General features: G+C 38.4%; 1 protein-coding gene across 2 annotated transcripts in view; it reads left to right on the forward strand.

Moving 5' to 3' along the window:
- Window positions 1-8,265, forward strand: part of LOC126109805 (uncharacterized) — a 69,041-nt gene extending 60,776 nt beyond the window's left edge. Inside the window, exon 6 of one of the 2 annotated variants that reach the window (XM_049914865.1) lies at window positions 7,033-8,263. In XM_049914865.1, the coding sequence (XP_049770822.1) occupies window positions 7,033-7,157 (125 nt within the window). In that variant the 3' untranslated portion in view covers window positions 7,158-8,263. Of the gene's footprint in view, window positions 1-7,032 lie in introns of both variants that reach the window. The other variant, XM_049914866.1, reaches the window with a different exon arrangement.
- Window positions 8,266-14,072: the final 5,807 nt, after the last annotated feature.

A 14,072-nucleotide genomic window follows, 5' to 3' on the forward strand; every position in this document is an offset into this window, starting at 1 on the left:
AGGGGAACTATTGATTGTTCTGTGGGAGCAAGCTGTTCTGAATTTACAACATGCACTTGCATAGCAGGGAGCAAGTGTTTCACATTGTGACCCGAGGACTTTGTCTTTTTAAGCAAACACTTTGTACATGTCCAGTTCGGTGGCAGGAGTAGCAACTGGCTTCAAGTGGCTTGGCATGACAGGCAATCTTCACGTTTATGTGCTGAATAGCATTGGGGGCAAGATTTTGCACCACACTGTTGGTGAGCGAAGCACTGCTTGCACTTAAGCTGTTGACATGTTACGATGTTCTGTCTGTGAGGCTGTTTGTGTGCTGTTAAGTGTGGCTGTTTACGGGACCACGTAGCACTGGAGCTATTTGCACCTTTCCGTTCTACAGCACAAATGTTACCAGAGTGCTGAAAACTGTCTACAGCAAAATCACAAGAGCCGTGGTAATTAGTGATCTGTAAAACCTGCTCAAGAGTAGGATTGGAATATTTCACAATCTATTCTCTGATCCTATTGTCTGTCACATTCTGTGTGATTGTGTCCCTGATAATATAGTCACTGTAATATTGTCCACATTAACAAGACATTTTTATCACAGCGTAAGTGATAAAAGATTTTGTTGAAGCATTGTGCCTCCCTTTTTGTGCTAAGGATAACCTTAATGTTGAGTAATGAATGTAATTTTTTCCTTCTGGTACTGTAATTTTGAACTATAGTGGAGGGAATAAAGATACTGTGAAGCCATAACCAGACTGACCAATTCCTTAAATAGGTGGCTAAAGGACGATTGTGGGTGAATACCACATATTATTCTTATGGCACTTTTTGCGCAATGAAGACTTCCTTAAAGATCAGTTACCCCACAACATTATACCGTATGACATTATTGAACGAACCATTTCTTCTGTTTCTGTTTGTATGCTTGGATTGATTACAGTACTAGTGCCATCTGCAAAAAGAACTAATTGTTCTTGTATACTAGATGGAAGAACCTTTACATATATGAGGAACAGTACTGGACCTAAGACTGAACGTTGTGGAACCCCATACATGATTTCTCCTCGGTCAGAATCATGTCCTTGGACTATATTGACTTACTAAGTACAACTTTCTGTATTCTTTTAGTTAGATATGGGATCATCCTGTGGTTGGCTATACAATCAGTCTCATAAAATGTCTACCTAGGAGAATACTGTGATTCACTGAGTAAAGTGCTTTTTGGAGGTCGCAGACAATACCAACCTGCACTGTTTTATTATTTAATGCTTGTAAAATATGGTGAGTGAACTTGTAAATTAGCATTCTCAGTAGAACAACCCTTCTGAAACCCAGACTATGATTTTCCAAGGATACTGTTGTTGCTAATATTATTCTAGAATACACCAGCTTCTCAAAAATTTTGGAGAATATTGTCAGCACTGAAACAGATGAGTAGTTATTGATATCTCTCTTAGCATCTTTCATTAATAGGGGTTTAACAGCACCATATTTCAGTCTCTGTGGAAAAATGCCTTGAGTTAGGGATACATTACATATTTCAGGTAGGACTGGTTTTATTACAGGGGAACAGATTTGTAGTACTCTACTGGAAACACCATTAAAACCAGATGAACTTTGATTTTTGAGAGAATATATAAGTTTATTAATTTCAGAAGGAGAAGTTCTTGATACACTCACGATTGAATTTTATGGAAGTTACATTTTCGACACACTGCTTTGATTTTGCTTCAGAACTGTTTGTCCCTATGCTTTCTGCCACATTTCAGAAATGGTTATTAAATACGTGTGCTACAAGTGACTCATCATTTACAGCTCTTCTCTTCAGTCCAATAGTGATGATGTCTTGTTCTGTGGCTGGTTGCCCTGTCTCTCATTTCACTCCATACCATATAGCTTTAAGTCTGTTCGAAGTACTGATTTCTGATGTTATGTGCATGTTCTTTGATTTTTTAATAACCTCTCTTAGTAGTTTTGAGTAGGTTTTTGTAGTGTGCAACTACTGCATGATCTACTTGTTCTTGCCAAAAGACACATTACCATTAAATGAATTTGCAATTGTCAATGAAGACAACCATCAGCTGTAGAATGAAATGACAACAATGAAAATTTGTGCCGGACCGGGACTCGAACCCAGATTTCTTGCTTATTGCTAGTAGTCGCCTTTCCATTTGGCTATCTGTGCACGACTCATGGCCAAACCCGGACTTTCGTATGTCGCCAACCGTGCGACTGTAACCTGTACTCGTACATCCATTATATATATATATATTCCCATACAGGTCAGACATTGTATTTGAAAGTGGCTTGCCTGGTATCAGCAGGTAAATACAACATTGCAGTGCCTGTGTTGTTCTGATTATGATGCAAAGGAACTTTGCATCATAATCAGAATAACACAGGTACTTCAAGATCGTAGATGCATTTCCCTTTTCCTTTCACACGATACTTTAATTCCTCTAGTGATTGATGGTTTTTTGCAGGACTGTTAAGTGTCTTTTCTGATTAGCTTGTGTGGGAAGCTATTTTCAAAGAATGATATGAATATATCATGGAATAGATTAAATTTTATGTTAGCATTTGGTTCATTACAAATTACCCCCATGTCATCTCGTCCAAACTATTCTTTAAAACATTTATCAGCAACCAAATAAATAAAAATACTAAAAGAATGTACAGAAAGGATTGGCCTGCAAATCTCTTTCCAGCAGTCTGTCCCCTGCAAATCTCTTTCCAGCAGTCTGTCCCCTGCAAATCTCTTTCTAGCAGTCTGTCCCCTGCAAATCTCTTTCTAGCAGTCTGTCCCCTGCAAATCTCTTTCTAGCAGTCTGTCCCCTGCAAATCTCTTTCCAGCAGCCTGTCCCCTGCAAATCTCTTTCCAGCAGTCTGCATTCTTCTGCTCAAAATTACACACAATGTGCCAAGATAAATGGAGTTACATATTTCAGATAGCTAGGTGACATCCTTAAACCTGCAGAAGTAGGAAAGGTCGTACAGAAGACTCTACTATAAAAAATGAAGAGAGCTAATAGCAAAACACAAGATGTATATAATAAGAAATGCATATCCTGTCAGTCCAAGGTCAGACACTACAACATAGTGATCAAGTCTGAATTCTGTATGCAAGTGTGACATTAACACTGCATACAGAAAGCAAGATGGAAAACATACTGAAGGAAGAATGCAAAATCGTGAGAGAAATTCTTGGTCTAAAGTTAACCTAGCAGCAGATGTCAGAAAAAGGTTAAAATTTTACACACACATCAGCACACTACCATCAACATACTCACCAACAGAATTGTGACATACAGACAAGGGATCAAGTCAACAATTCCATGGACCACACTAGTCAAACTTGACTTAGAAAATCACAAATCGATCCAACAGAAATTGAAGACAGAAACATTATACAGAGACAAAATATACAAGTTGAATGTTAGGTCAGAAAATGCACTCCAGAAGAAACCAGGAACAAAGTGCACTGAAGGTAGAAAGACTCCACGGAGAAAAAAACGAGAAAATTATGGAAAATCAGGCAGAATTCTTTGTATGAGCCAACAGGAGCTCTATGCAAATAAGATGTGGAATCTTCTTCCAGGATTGATATGCTGTGTCAAATTTTGCCTCTTACATTAGACAAAAATCTTTAACTTTTATATTTTTAATGCATTTCTTTGGCTACTTTGAAGTTAATGCAATAGATCATTGAAGACAATATCATGATTGACATAGGACAGTCAGTGTGATTGCTGTGGCCGAAGTGACACACGTGAATGTACTTTGTCAAATGCAGTCTAGAAATATAGATATCAACATCAGTCACATTTTTATTAATATTTACATTTTCTGTGGATACCATTAGCAGTCCACATAGGCACTGGGCATCAGTATTCCTTGTTGCTCGTTACCTAGTATCAATGCTGCTACCCCCCAATAGCAGTCCATCCCAGTTAAAATTGTTGGGACCTACTGTCATCTCCAGATCTTCTTGGACTTTCCTCTGGAGCATGTGCATCTCTTTAACAAGCATAGAACTACTTTTAAAGTTGATTACCTGACCAAATTCCTTGCCATATTTGGCAATTGTGAGTTGTAATGGATGATTTAAGCCTTTGTGACATGGTAATTTGTGTTGTGGAACCTTACTTCATCTGTATAAGTATCATTACAGATAAAAACCAACAGCTCTGTGTTGTTTTCCTGTATTGTATTGAAACAAGTTAATTTTTTATCTTCTGAATGCTAGAAAATACAGCTGAACTTCTCTCTTTCTGAGTTTCCTGCCATATTCAGTAATGCAACTGGTGCAGGGCAGAATTGCAATTTGGTGTCGTGTCCTCGACCTGCTTTGATGTTGATCAAATTTCTACTGATTGCAGTGTAACATATCCATTAGCCATTAGTGTCTTCCTCAAGAACCAAAGTTCCTGTCCTATATGTTCGACATCACTGATGTGATACTCATCTGGGCCATGTCCCAAGGACAGCCAAATTTTCTGCAAGATGGTGAGTTGAGACCACATGCAGATATGTTGATGTTGTTGTTGTTGTCGTCGTCTTCAGTCCAGAGACTGGTTTGATGCAGCTCTCCATGCTACTCTATCCTGTGAAAGGTTCTTCATCTCCCAGTACCTACTGCAACCTACATCCTTCTTGCCTCAAAAAGTTGAGGTTCTGAAAGCTGTACTACATTACATTTTCTGCTAATATCTTGCAAACAAGGACATCTAGAGCTGCAACGTCAGTGTCAGTATCGAACAAGGTGGACTCAGGTTTGGAAGGACTGGTGTTCAAATTTCTGTTCAACCATGAGATGTAGATTGTCTGTGGTTTTCCTAAATTTTTAAAGTAAATGCCAGGCTGGTTCCTTTGAAAAGGCCACAGCCAACTTCCTTACCAACATTCCCAAACTCAAGCTTGCACTCCCTCTAATGACCCCATTGTTGACAGGCAATTAAATCCTGATCTTCCTTTTAATATTGTCAGTCTCCTCAATTCTTAAGGTTATGTTGAGGTGACTGCCATTTACATGCTTGTCGCACCCTTCATGCTATTCCTTTCCGTATTCCAGATCATGAGAGTGTTGTTATGTACCAGATGGCTGGCACTTATTCAAGAACACATAAAGGAACACTTTGGAAACACAAACATTCTTGCTGCAGAAGATAAGGGAATCTCATGCCGTGCCTCAATAATTTTGTTTTCCTACTGGCTACTAGGGACTCTGATACTTGGCACTGATGTGTGTTGTTGATCGCTACTTAGAAAATGTAAATATCAACATAAGCAAGAACCCAAGTTTACCAGTTGCCCCTCAATTACCACAGTGGCAGTTAGTCACGATGCAGCTACATTTTCGTATACCATCAGCAATTAACAGCCAGTGAAATGCAGTCTAACATAAACAAGTGGGGTTTGTGTCTAATATGAGGGAAGTATTTACCAAGAGTACAGCAGTGCAGCATAATTAGCCATAGAAGAAGACTCCAACATCAACATCAAAACATTGGCCATCTTACTGTGTTAGGCATGTTTTTCTTTAGTTCATAATACAAAAGGTTTGGATAATGATTTATCTGTTCCTGTATTTTAAAATGGATTTAAAAAAGTCTTGACTGCAATAAAATATTTATTTGTAATGGTGCTCAGTTGAGCAGCAGACATTTGTGGGTCAACGACACCTTCTCCATTCACTGCCACCACTTACCATCATGGTATAAATTATCTGAAGATGGCCTCATTCTGACTGAGACCAGTTACCATTATACATAAGTATTTTACTGCAACCAAGACTGTTTTTAATCCATATTAAAATATTTTAACTAGGCTGCTGATTTTCTCTAAGAGAAATGTTCTAAAAATTAAATTACTCATTCCTGTATTACAAAACTGTTCAGCTGTTTCCTGTTCTGTTGATGGTTATAGAGCTTTGTAAGCTATCAGTTATCAACTATCAATATCATCTTTTTTGTGTAATTTCCTTTTCTCTCTATAATTTTGTACTTGTTTGGTGTAGAGCTTAAACTGCCTCTGCAGTTAAGGTCACTAACACATACACGTGTGATTGCACTTGACTCGAGAGGCTGATACTTTCAAGACCTAGTGGTATAAGAATTTTTCAGTGGCTCCATTTGGCTGGCACGTGCACGAGTCCTATAAAAATTATGCCAACATCCTGTATTACATTACAAACTGATCGGCAGTGTCCTATGGAGTGAAGGTGATGTGTCTGTCAGATGCAAATCTTAAAATCGGTAATATCATTGGAGCTATTCAATTACAGTAGGCTATATGCTGAGCCCTGGTTTCATCTTCTCCTTCCCCTTCATCCATATCAATACAAACACAACATTACTCTATACAAGCACTTCTCACAGTTGCCAACACAACACTGATATACACTTCATAACAGGTTGGAGGAAGACAGCTACAAAACACTTCCACTAGGATCTCACCGAGCGAGGTGGCGTGGTGGTTAGCACTCTCGACTTGCATTCGGGAGAATGACAGGTCACTTAAGGGAAATGCTACGATGGTTCCTGTGAAAGGGCATGGCTGACTTCCTTCCCCATCCTTCCCTAATCCGATGGGACTGATGACATCGCTGTTTGGTCCCCTCCAGCGAATCAACCATCATCTGCTAGGATCTTGTCCAAGATGACGATGAATGATTCCCGCGTCTGCCCCCAACACTCATGTCACGAGTTAGGGATTGACTTTTTAAGTGATGTTCACATTCTGTAATTTATTTGTTGAGCTGTTTGAATGTAAAAATGCTGATACCTGTATTGACTCTTCACTTTGTCATTGGTATGATATAAAACTCAATTTTTCTGCCTTAAGTCGCCTGCTTTGAGAATTCAGTATGCTGCGATTATAGCCTTTAAACATATTGGGAAAAAATCAGAGCGTTTATATGTGTGTATCATACACTGATTTAATGAGCTCTGGTAGGTATTTCGGTAAACTATCGTTAGATATTGTATATGTAAATTAAAACTCTTGCATGCTTTGTAGTGAATGTTTTCCTTAATTTTGCTTCAGATGTTGTGAATAAGAAGACTCACTATGTGAAACCATTTTCACAGGAATCTCCCAATGAAGATAAGTTGTGGGAGGAAATTGCAAAAGCCAGCACTGCAGACTGGAGTGCTTTTTCTTGTGAATGAATCATGAAACACCTTGAAAAATACTTACACTTTTATATTTCCATGACATTCAATATATTTTAGCTATTCATGTGTAAAGTTGTATATAGCCCACTGAATAAACTTAAACAACAGCTGAATTAACCATGTTAAACATTGCTGTTATCATTATCATCCAGCATTTTGTGCTGTTGCCCTAGAATGTTGCCCTTGGGTGACTATTTAGTCAGTTATTGGCACACTGGGGTCCTTTCCTGATTTAGTATATTGTTCTTGGAGGCACAGTACATCTAACTGCCACTCTTCTAACCTCACGCAATATGCTGCCACTTCTCATGGCATTAAACTGTCCTATTTTTATCTCCCATTATGGATGATGGGTATGTATTCAACAGTTTTGCCCTACACATCTGTAATCCCAATATGTACAGCTGTGCATCACACATTGCTTGTATAACATATCTAAGGAGTATGATTCCATGCACAAGTTACTGGGTTTGGTCTTCTTTTTGTAGAACTATTTAATGCAGTTGCATTACAGATCTGTGCTGGATAAATTTACTGTAATATTAAATAAGTAGCAGAATGTACAGATAAGGAGTGCAAATGAGAGAATCTTGTTTTTCTCACACCACTTTATAGCAGTAGCCCATCACCAAGATTACAGGCCATAGGCCTACTTAGTGACAATAACCAATGTCTGTCAGTACAAGAATGTTGCACATATCTTCAGTGTGAAGAAGCAGTAGCATTAAATAAGTATAGAATCACTATTTTCACAACCTGTCCTTTACTACCCTGCACTGCTACCACAAGTTATCACTTTAAAATATGTCACCAACTTAAGCTCAGCAACTCTCCTTCCCACCATAAAAAAAACTCTGCATTCAATTTTATCTATCTCAGTGAGGACTTAAGCTTCACACTGAAATATTTTTTTTCTCATTTTGTACAAAAAACATTGTTTCTGTAAGAGAGGGTGGTTAACCTCATGTAAATATTATTGTATCTAAAAGAAGTGTTAGTTTTCATCATGTTAAACAAAGCAGAATAATAACTGTATGTAGTTAAAAATTAAATTGATTTGTGAAAGTTTCCGAAAGAAAACTGTGTGGAATATACTTACTATCCATGTTGGCAAATCCAATTTTTATTTTTTATTAATTTTTTTATTTCAGAATTTTTTGTTTTAAAGACACTTTAGGGAAGCAAAGATGAATCGTACAAGCAAGAAAAATTAGAATTTGGAATTTAAATACTCTTGTAAGATTTCTGAATGCACTAGTGGCAATCTTCTAAACCTAAATGCAAACAAAAAATGCCAGATTAACATCTATAAATTCCCAGTTGCATCAGAGAGAGATTATTTAAAAAATGGAAGTTCATTTGTACTGTAGCTGAATAAGTTAACTGTCGTTATTATTATGTGTGCGAAGATCAATTCTAGCCAGCAGATTTTGTAAACATCACTAGGCACAGGTATTCCAGAACATATGGAATTGACATTATACTAGCATTTGCCCTTTTCAGGTTACATGGGAGGTGGCGGTGGTGGTTGTAGTAGTTGTGGTAGTGGTAGTAGTACTGTGGACAATGTTTTCACCAATCAGATGCAAATATAACTGTGCATGACATAGGTTGCAGTGCAAACCATAAAATATTGGAAAAGCCAACCAGTTCCTATTTTCAGCACACAGAGTATGATAACAGATTATTATCCACACTGTTTTATGATAGTGAAAGGAGTAAGGATGTAATGGGCTCTAGAGTTTCAAAATGTGATTCAATTCCAAGAAAAGAAAGAATGTATAAATTGCATCAAAGTACAGGTTACAGATTAGGTAAATTTGAAAAAAAGCTATAAAATGAGTAGAACCAGTTGATAAAAACTAAAAAAGCTATATGATGACTGGAAATTTCAGTTAATTGAAAAGTTACATCATGTCACCAAAACATTTATTAATAGCCTGTTAAGGAATGCCAGTGAAACATCCACAGCAATATGATGGTTTGTATAAGATAATGCATTTGCTTTATCCATTTATAAGAGTAGTTCCAAGTTGTACAAAACTGATAGTTCAATAGTTTTCACGTCTATCAGCACCTGTTTTCTTTGAGATTGGAATTATTATATTCTTCTTGATGTCTGAGGGTATTTCGACTGTCTCCTATGTCTTGCTCACCAGATGGTAGAGTTTTGTGAGGACTGGCTCTCCCAAGGCTGTCAGTAGTTCTAATGGAATGTTGTCTACTCCTGGGGCCTTGTTTCAACTCAGGTCTTTCAGTGCTCTGTCAAACTCTTCACGCAGTATCATATCTCCCATTTCACATTCATCTACATCCTCTTCCATTTCCATAATATTGTCCTCAAGTACATCGCCCTTGTATAGACCCTCTAACTCGGAGATCGGCAACAGACGGACCACGGAAGGTCGAACCTCGGACCGGCAAATATTCTTAAATACAATCAGACGTCCAACTAAGTATCCTGGCGCTAAACGTGTCTGAAAAACAAAAATTTAGTTGAGTAGATCAGCAAATGATTTAATTGAATCGATCAACTTCATTGTATTTTTGTTGGCGAGTAGCGCCTCCCACCACACGTCACTGCTCACTCGTTCATTTGTTATAAGAGTCTAAACCTGCCGTTTAGTCAAAGAGAGCACAGTGGGCGGTCGGTCTTAACTTCGTTTCGTCAATCGCATGCGGGCTGTGGAGCAATTATTCATTTGTGTTACAACTTGTCGTGTGAAAAACCTTTTCGTACGTACATACATACATACATACATACATACATACATACATACATACCTACATTAATAATGGGTGCTAAAAAGCGAAAATTGGACACTGAAAATATATTTTTGAGTGAATGGACTGAACAATATTGTTTTACACTGCCTGATAGGCTTCCAGCGGTTCCAGTTTGCTTAATATGTAATAAAACTGTCGCTGTTATTAAAAGTGGCAATTTAAAGCGACACTATGAAAAACTCGTCAGCGATTCCACAAAAACTTTCCTCTTGGCAATGAGGCTCGTAAAGAAAAACTACAGGTAATATAATTCTATTAGATAATGTATAAATGTGATGTGTATAACTGTTTTGTAAACTTATCTTGATAAAATTTAAATTTAAATTAGAGGAATATCTCACTTCTGATGAAAAAAGCACGAAATTGTTGGTTCGCTGCATGAGTGAGCAAGAAAAATCTGCAGAAGCAACGTTACGTGTGTGCTGGAAACCAAAAACCATTTTCAGATTCTAAAATAATGAAAGAATGTATGTTGGAAGTAGCCTTGGCACTTTTTGAAGAAATAAGGATGTTGTCGCTGCAATTCAAAGTATTCCAATGTCAGCAAGAAGTAATATGAGAACAACGGAAATTTTAGCTACTGGTATTAAAAGCACTCTGCTTGAACTTTTGGAAAAGGCACCATGCTACGCCATGTGACATTGTTGATGATGAACAAATGTCTATTTTCGTGAGATTTTTTGACATTGAAAATAAGATCTTCTGGTAAGAATTGCACGCAATATTGCCTTTGAAAGATAACACTTGAGGAGATTATTTATTCAAAGCTATTGACGAATTTATTAATAATTCCAACATTCGTTATGATAAAATAGTGTCACTTTCAACTGACAGCGCCCCAGCGATGATTGGCAAAGAAAAAGGTGTAGTAAAGAAAATCAGGGATCAGAATCCAGGTCTAATATCGTATCAGCGTATAATTCATCAGACTGCCCTTCGTGGAAAACTCAGTGCTACACTGAAAGAAGTAATGGACAGGTTGGTGCAGTTGATTAATTTTATGAGATCTCATTCTTCTCTTCAACACCGATAGTTCAAGAAGTTTCTTTCAGAATGTGATGCAGCCTATTCTGACTTACTGCAATACACCAATGTTCATTGGTTAAGTAAAGGTCAAGTTGTTGAACGTTTCTGGCTAATAAAGGAAGAAGTAACCTCCTCCTTGCAAATCTTGGATACGCAGGGAGAAAAAAAGCATAACAAACGAGCGCAATATGCTAGCTGTGGCTTTTCTGAAGGATATTCTGAAATATTTAAATGCGCTCAACGTAGAGTTACAAGGGAATTGGAACTTGATATGTGATCTGATGCAAAGCGTGTCTGCTTTTCGTCGTAAGCTGGATATTTTTGAAAAAGATATTTCAAGGCACGAATTTATTCATTTCCCAACAATTCTTGAGTATAAAAAAGAAAACTCTGAAGAAGACATTGCAGTGTTTGTAAGATTCCTGTCCGACCTGAGGGACAAATTTGCTTGGCAGAAATTTCAAGACTTGGCAGAAATTTCAAGACTTGGCAGAAATTTCAAGACTTGGCAGAAATTTCAAGACTTGGCAGAAATTTCAAGACTTGGCAGAAATTTCAAGACTTGGCAGAAATTTCAAGACTTGGCAGAAATTTCAAGACTTGGCAGAAATTTCAAGACTTGGCAGAAATTTCAAGACTTGGCAGAAATTTCAAGACTTGGCAGAAATTTCAAGACTTGGCAGAAATTTCAAGACTTGGCAGAAATTTCAAGACTTGGCAGAAATTTCAAGACTTGGCAGAAATTTCAAGACTTGGCAGAAATTTCAAGACTTGGCAGAAATTTCAAGACTTGGCAGAAATTTCAAGACTTGGCAGAAATTTCAAGACTTGGCAGAAATTTCAAGACTTGGCAGAAATTTCAAGACTTGGCAGAAATTTCAAGACTTGGCAGAAATTTCAAGACTTGGCAGAAATTTCAAGACTTGGCAGAAATTTCAAGACTTGGCAGAAATTTCAAGACTTGGCAGAAATTTCAAGACTTGGCAGAAATTTCAAGACTTGGCAGAAATTTCAAGACTTGGCAGAAATTTCAAGACTTGGCAGAAATTTCAAGACTTGGCAGAAATTTCAAGACTTGGCAGAAATTTCAAGACTTGGCAGAAATTTCAAGACTTGGCAGAAATTTCAAGACTTGGCAGAAATTTCAAGACTTGGCAGAAATTTCAAGACTTGGCAGAAATTTCAAGACTTGGCAGAAATTTCAAGACTTGGCAGAAATTTCAAGACTTGGCAGAAATTTCAAGACTTGGCAGAAATTTCAAGACTTGGCAGAAATTTCAAGACTTGGCAGAAATTTCAAGACTTGGCAGAAATTTCAAGACTTGGCAGAAATTTCAAGACTTGGCAGAAATTTCAAGACTTGGCAGAAATTTCAAGACTTGGCAGAAATTTCAAGACTTGGCAGAAATTTCAAGACTTGGCAGAAATTTCAAAGTTGTCTCAATTCCTAAAATTTCCTTATGAAGTTGATGCATTGGCAGAATGGACTGATGTGGCTGTTAAGTTGTTCAGCGTTTCAAAGTCTTCACTTCAAGTGGAGTAATTGACTTGCAAGAAGATATTTCTTTGCAGATGTATAAAACTCTATCCACTGAAGAGTTTTGAGGTAAACATGTTTCATAAAAATTTGAAAATTGTAGGAAAGTAACTATCAATCTGGCCACTATGATGCGAATCATCATTCTCAAAAATGAATTTTTCGAAGAACACATATCTGTCAAGGTTGACGGATACCCAGCTCGAAGACATTCTTCACATTTGCTGTACCCCTCATACACCGAACTTTACATTGACGGTCTTGAGCCAGCTTTTTAATTTCTCGCATTGAATATATTATAATATTAACTGAGAACTGCTTGTTTTACTTGGTTTACCCTTTTTTTGGAAACTAACTCATCTTGAAAACAAAATAAAAAACAGCCACTACGTAGCTCCATTCTATTAATGATAGACTCATTTGTATTCTTAATGTTCAACTTTATTGTGAAGCAATGGGCCAGGCATTAACATAGGACATCTAAGACAAAAACAAACATAAAGCGAAGAGTAAATGATTATGTGCACACTAGTCTTTGCTGTTGCCCCTGTACTGTGCACACGCAACTATTCGTCTGCATGCTCCCACACATCCCCCTCCCTGAAGAGCGGAGCTCCAGAAGTGTACAGAAACTTGTACCAGACCCTTTGCCCGAATTTCTGGCTGTACTTCCTCCATCGTCATATCTTCATCTGGTTTCCTGTCCTACCATCCGTTGCACCCTGCAGGGGCCCCTCGTCTTGCTGCAGGCCCGCCTCCTCTTCTTGTCTTAAATCTTCTACCAGTGAGCCGGCTGCACCTGGTCTATTGACACAGTAACACTCTTATCGTGAACTAGGATAGTCAAGGCCTGGTCCGTACGGTGTAGTACTTTATAAGGTCCCTTATATGTCGGCTCCAATGGAGTTCTGACTGTGTCGGTTCGCGACATTACATGCTAGCATTTGCTCAATCCTCGATGTACAAATGACAGCCTAACGCCATGCCGTGTCACTGGTTGTGGCCTAAGCTCGGCCAGTTGAGTCCTTACTCTCGTTAACAAGTACGGTAGGTCCGTCTCGCGTGTACTCTTCTGAAAAAACTCACCGGGTAGACGTAAGGTTTCCCCGTATACTAATTCCGCTGTAGATGCTCAGAGGTCAGGTTTGAAAACAGTGCGTAAGCCTAGTGACACTAATGGCAGTGCTGCTGACCAATTGTCGCCATGGCACGTTAACGCGGCCTCAAGTGTTCGGTGCCACCGCTCTACCGTGCCAATGCTTTCCGGGTGATAACTTGTGGTACGGTGACGGCAGAACCGGCACATTTGCCAGCTCCAGGAACAAGGATGATTCAAACTGATATCCTTGGTCCGTCGTGACATGTACCCGACATCCGAACCCTGCTGTCCACGTCGTCAAGAACGCCCGGTTGACTATCTCTTCTGACTTGTCTGAAATGGGGATTGCTGCTGCCCATCTCGTAAATCTGTCAGTTTCCGTCAATAGATACCTATAGCCTTCAGACATTGGCAATGGTCCAACAATATCCATATGCACATGTTTGAAACGACCAGTTGG

Source organism: Schistocerca cancellata, chromosome 12, assembly GCF_023864275.1.
Source record: "Schistocerca cancellata isolate TAMUIC-IGC-003103 chromosome 12, iqSchCanc2.1, whole genome shotgun sequence".
NCBI classification, from domain to species: domain Eukaryota; kingdom Metazoa; phylum Arthropoda; class Insecta; order Orthoptera; family Acrididae; genus Schistocerca; species Schistocerca cancellata.